The following is a 5,000-nucleotide window of genomic DNA, read 5'->3' as shown; positions in this document are numbered from 1 at the left end:
ATAAAAGAACACGAAAAAACATTGTTGTATTACAAGAAAACACATATAAAAAAATACAAAATGTAGAAAAAGAATGCACTTACTTTGTCACGAAGTTTATCGATTTCCATTTCCATCCGGAAGTTCTTTTTATCGGATAGCTCCAGCATGTCTTGCAGCTTCCGGTTATCATCTTCAACACGAGATCTTTTCTCTTCCACAATATCCAACTCATCGTGCAAGCGGACAGACACTTCTTTGGCCATCTTCAGTTCCTCTTCTAGCGCCTGGATGTGTCGCCGGGCGTCCTGGTTCTCGAAAGCATCCTGGAGGTTTCTTAATTTATCTTCGTAATGTTCACGTTCCGTTTCGATCTGATCGTTCCGTCTTTCAGCCTTGCGGAGTTTGAATTGTAAAATGCGACAGTTCTTAGCGGTGATTTCAAGTTCTTTTTGAAGTTCGCGGAAATCTTCAGCATCTGATTCTCTGAATTGATCGTACATTTCATCGACTTCTAACTTCATTTCGTTGACCTCTTCACGGAGGGTGTTGTTCTCTTCGTTTAGCCTCATGCGGGTCTGGTCACTCTCTTCTAATAACTTACGCAGTTCTGCAAGACTTCTACTTTCTAACTGACCTTTGGCCACCTTCATTTTCTCGATCTGAACTTGATCTTCTAATTCTTTTTTATCTTCCTCTAAGTCAGTGCATTTCTTCTCCATGGTTTGTAGTTTTTCCGTATACTCAGCAACTTGTTTCTCAATTATTGATTTCTCATTAAGATCATTCTGTAACTTTGAGTTGTCGTCTTTTAGTTTCTGAATACATTCTTCAAGTTCAGCAACTTTGGATTTAATTTTCTCTACTTCCTCGAAGGAAAGGCCCCTATTCGTCTCAGAAGGTGAAATTTCGGCTGGTGAGCGACTTTGTCCACCCTTGCTTTTACTCTGGTCATCTGGCGTTTCATGATATGACTTCTTCGGCCCTTGGTCCCGATTTTCACAGGGGACAGCCTTTAGTGAATGAGCTTCTTGCCTACCTTCATTCGAAATGGACGCCGGAGGCGCTGCGACGGCTGTTGATGCCGCTGGGGAACTTGGAGAAACTACAGCATCAGTAGATGATGCTTGAGTAATATTATCCTTCCCGGGGTACCTTGAAACAGCTGCTGCTGTTGCTGCTGCTGCTGTTGCTGCTGGTTGTGATGCATCTATATTCGTTTCTCTGTGATGACATATTACGCTCGCGTTTTCGGCCTGCTGTTGGCTGATGCTAGGGCTGTAACCCGATACTTGTTGTACGTAGGTATTAGGCTGCGCTTGCTGATTGTCTTTATCACGAGTAATTCTGTTGTCAATTACTAAAACATCCCTACTCTTACCTCCCTCATATCTTGGTTTATTTTCGAAATTATTCGGATCGAATCTAGTATCCAGATCGTAATCTACATCTTTTAGATAATGGGAACCTGAAGCTTTACCATCTTGGATACTGCTAGGGCCAGGGCTGTAGAACTGCTGGCTAGGGGAAGTGGAAGAAGTTCTACTTGGTGTAGTCGGTGTATCTAAAGGCGGGGTGTAGGGTGGAGGAGGTGGAGTGTGGTAGCCAGCAATGTGAGGGGAAGTAGCACGAGCTACATTGAATTCGTAGCTGTCTGGAGATACTCCAGTTGATGTGGTATGTAGAACAGGCAGCGGTATGACACGTGCCGGCGTGCTGGGGCTTGGGGAAGGTGATGGCGACTGGTAGGGTCGGTAACCGCTTCGCATAGATGAAGGAACGGGAGAGGAACATGAAGAAGGAGAAGGACTACTAACAAAACTCCCTCCCCCGCTATCCCAACTACGATCCCCACCCCCGCTATCGATAAAACCCCCTAATCCACTAAAACCGCTGTGAAGTACTGATGGACTCATCCTACCTGAAGGGAAACCGAATCCTGTCCTTATGGTGGTAGTAATAGGCGTCCTTCCAACCCTAGTTGCTCCACCCGGGGATATCACAACAAAGGGTGCAGGCGATGGAGATCTTCCAGTCGGTTGTGATGCTTGTTGGGACGATCGATGACCTTTCCGGACCTGTACTTCCACAACGATCGGCTGTCGTGACCTTCCACTTTCTGAAGACGATGAAGTAGATGAGGTTGAATCCTGACGGGACAACCTTCCGGGGCTATCTCTTATTCCCTCGTTATCTTGACCACTGGTGATAATTACATTTGAACCTTCAAAGGAATGTGATCTCATACAGCGTTGACCGTCGTTTTTGACCTCGTCTGATGTCGCAGAGGTAAAAGCTCTCGTCGAACCTACGTGAGGGTCGTCAGTATACCGACCTGTTCGTCTGATAGAAGCCATATTATCTCCGTAATCACCGTAGTTTGCCGTCTCTTCTTTAGTTGATTGTGTTGTTGTCGATGGTGATGTTGCTGGTGTTGGTGTTGATATTGGTGTTGATGTTGGTATTGTTGTTGTCGCTGCTACTGCTAATGCGGCGGCGGTGGCAGCTGCTTCCGCTGCCGCCGCCGCGGCCGCCGCCTCTGCTTGTGATTTCGCGTACTTAGAAGATTCAACAACCATTGTTTTTACTTTCGGAATCGGTGAGGTAGGTGCCGGAGTATCGGTCAGCTGTCCAGTAAATTTCGCCCCCAAAGAAGTAGGGGCGGTAGCTGCCGTTTTTGTTGTTTTTGTCGCATTTGTTGTTGTTGTTGTTGTTGTTGTTGTTGTTGTTGTTGTCCCACCCGCATATGTTGTTGGTTTTGTTGATATTGCTGGGGTCGATGACGGCACGGACGATGTTGTTGTCGTTTTTGCTGTTGGTGTTGTTTTGGTAGTTGTAACAGCTGTGGTAGTAGTTTTATCCGATGCTGTTATCGAAGTAGTAGCAGTGGTAGTGGTAGATTTTGATGCTGTAGGGCTTACTCCCTTTTGTGTGGTGGTGGTGGTGGTGGTGGTGGTGGCGGTGGCGGTGGTTGGCGCCGTTGTGCTTTTCGCTTGTTGGACACTTGTTGCAGGAGGGGTGCTCGTAGGTTTTGCATGTGTTGATGTGGTGGATTTTGGTGATGGCGATACTGGTGATGATGGTGATAATGGTGTTGATGGTGATGAAGGTGATGGCGGCGGCATGGATAACGAAGGTTTTGTTGTTGTGGACGGTGTGGTGGTGGTGGCGGCTGCGGTGGTGGTGGTGGTGGTGGTGGTTGTTTTCGTTGTGGATTTTGTTGATGGACTTAATGAAGGTGCTGCTAATGATGTCGATGCGGCGGGTGACGGTGGGGTCGGTGACGCTGGTGTTGATGATGATGATGATGATAAAAATGACGGGGACGGCGATCTTGTTTTCGCTTTGCTCGGCGTTTTCTCGGACGCAGCATTTTTATCATCAGAAGCGGCAACAGTGACCACAGGTGTCTTAATGGCCGGAGTAGAGGTGGTGGAAGTGGAAGTACTGCTACCTACCTGCCCCTTGCTGGCCGCTGCGGAGGAAGGTGGCACCGTGCTTGCTGTGGCAGTGTCAACCTTTGCTGAAGACGTTGTCTTTGATGTGTCACCCGTTGAGGTTTTGGTAGAAGTTGGCGTCGTTGACGCGCTGGATATTTTAGATTTATCGTTTGCAGAATCAGATGTTGTTGTTGATGGTTTTGTTGTTGTTGTTGTTGTTGTTGGTTTTGCTGTTGTTGTTGATGATGATGTTGATGGCACTGTGGCTGTTTTAGTTGTACTCGTTGCAGTACTACTGCTATCACTGGAACCTTTCTTAGTATCGATAGTAGAATCCTTGGTCGTAGTGGTGTCTTTACTTGAAGCGGCACTGGTTGTTTTCGATGTAGACTGTGAAGATGATGTGGACGATAATGATGACGATGGCGTCGATGTAGTTCCGGCACTTGTTGAGACCACGTCGGACGTCTTAGATGATTTCGCCGATGCCTCAGCCGAAGTCACCTGTTTCGTGCCCGGGCTCGGAGCATCGGTTTTTGACGTCTCTTTAAGAAAAGAATTAGTTTTCTTTCCAAAGGTTGGTAGTTTGTTAGGTCCGGGTCCACTTGGACTAGGAGGGGCAGTTTTACTTCCTCCAAATTTCTCGACTAATTTTTTCGCACTGGCAGTCGACAGCAAAGTATTTCCTGGGGGGCCACATTTTTTCACATCTACAGGGGATGGTTTTTTGGAATTTGCTAGGTTTGACATAATAAGCGAAACAGGGGTTGCATTTGGAATTACATGTGGTGATTTTTTGGGTTTGTTTGATTCTAAAAGTGCTGCTAATGGTTTTGTGTTTTTGGTTTCTTCTTCTTTTACTGTCGCTTCTGGCGCTGTCTGTGCTGTATTCTTGCTTTTATCTGTTGTGGACGACACATTTTTGTCACTAGATTTTTCTTTCTCTTCTTCCTTTTTCGATGTGGTTTTCCGGGCGTCGGCACTATTTGCGAGGTTCTCTGTTCCGTTTGTGCGTGTGTCCAAACCATGTTCGCTTTTAGCGTGGAAACAATTACGGCATATGGTTTTCCGCCAAGTTTGCGGTGCGAAGTTCTCACAGATTGGGCCAACTGTAGATTCATCATCTGTGCCTGGTGTCGTTGCTCTGTCATCGCGATGACCGGCACCGGGAGTCAGTTTATTCTTAGTGACACTACTGCTGTCTGATTTACTCATAATGTAGAAATTCTAGGTGGACGTCCTTGGAGGGATTGTGAATAAGAGACATACATATAAACGCGATATAAGCGAATCCAACGACAAATATACAAAATTTCAAAACAATTTTTTTTTCAAAGCAACAAAAGCTATTTTCAACTCAAAAGTGTAGTTGAGAAAGAAAAAATATCAAGTAAAAAAATAAAGTAGTTTTTTTGTTTTGTTTTCCAATGTAACAATATACAAACTGTGCGTGTGTGTATGTGTTTGTATGCGTGTGTATAACTTTTTTTTTTCTGAATAAATTTTTTCAGTTTCTCTTTTTTCTTTAACTGTTTTAAAGGAAAATTTCAATAATTCGACGAAAATATAAATTCTTTCTTT

General features: G+C 45.2%; 1 protein-coding gene across 1 annotated transcript in view; it reads right to left on the bottom strand.

The window, feature by feature from the left end:
- The window catches only part of LOC106879862 (uncharacterized), a 340,042-nt gene that overhangs the window by 334,913 nt on the left and 129 nt on the right, over nucleotides 1-5,000 (bottom strand). Inside the window, exon 1 of the mRNA XM_089349477.1 lies at nucleotides 84-5,000. This exon is cut by the window's right edge and continues 129 nt beyond it. Within this exon, the coding sequence (XP_089205603.1) occupies nucleotides 84-4,634 (4,551 nt within the window). The 5' untranslated portion in view covers nucleotides 4,635-5,000. The remainder of the gene's footprint in view (nucleotides 1-83) is intronic.

The sequence above is a fragment of the Octopus bimaculoides genome, chromosome 3 (genome assembly GCF_046866305.1).
Source record: "Octopus bimaculoides isolate indiv1 chromosome 3, ASM4686630v1, whole genome shotgun sequence".
Lineage (NCBI taxonomy): Eukaryota > Metazoa > Mollusca > Cephalopoda > Octopoda > Octopodidae > Octopus > Octopus bimaculoides.
This window is presented reverse-complemented; position numbering and strand designations above follow the sequence as displayed.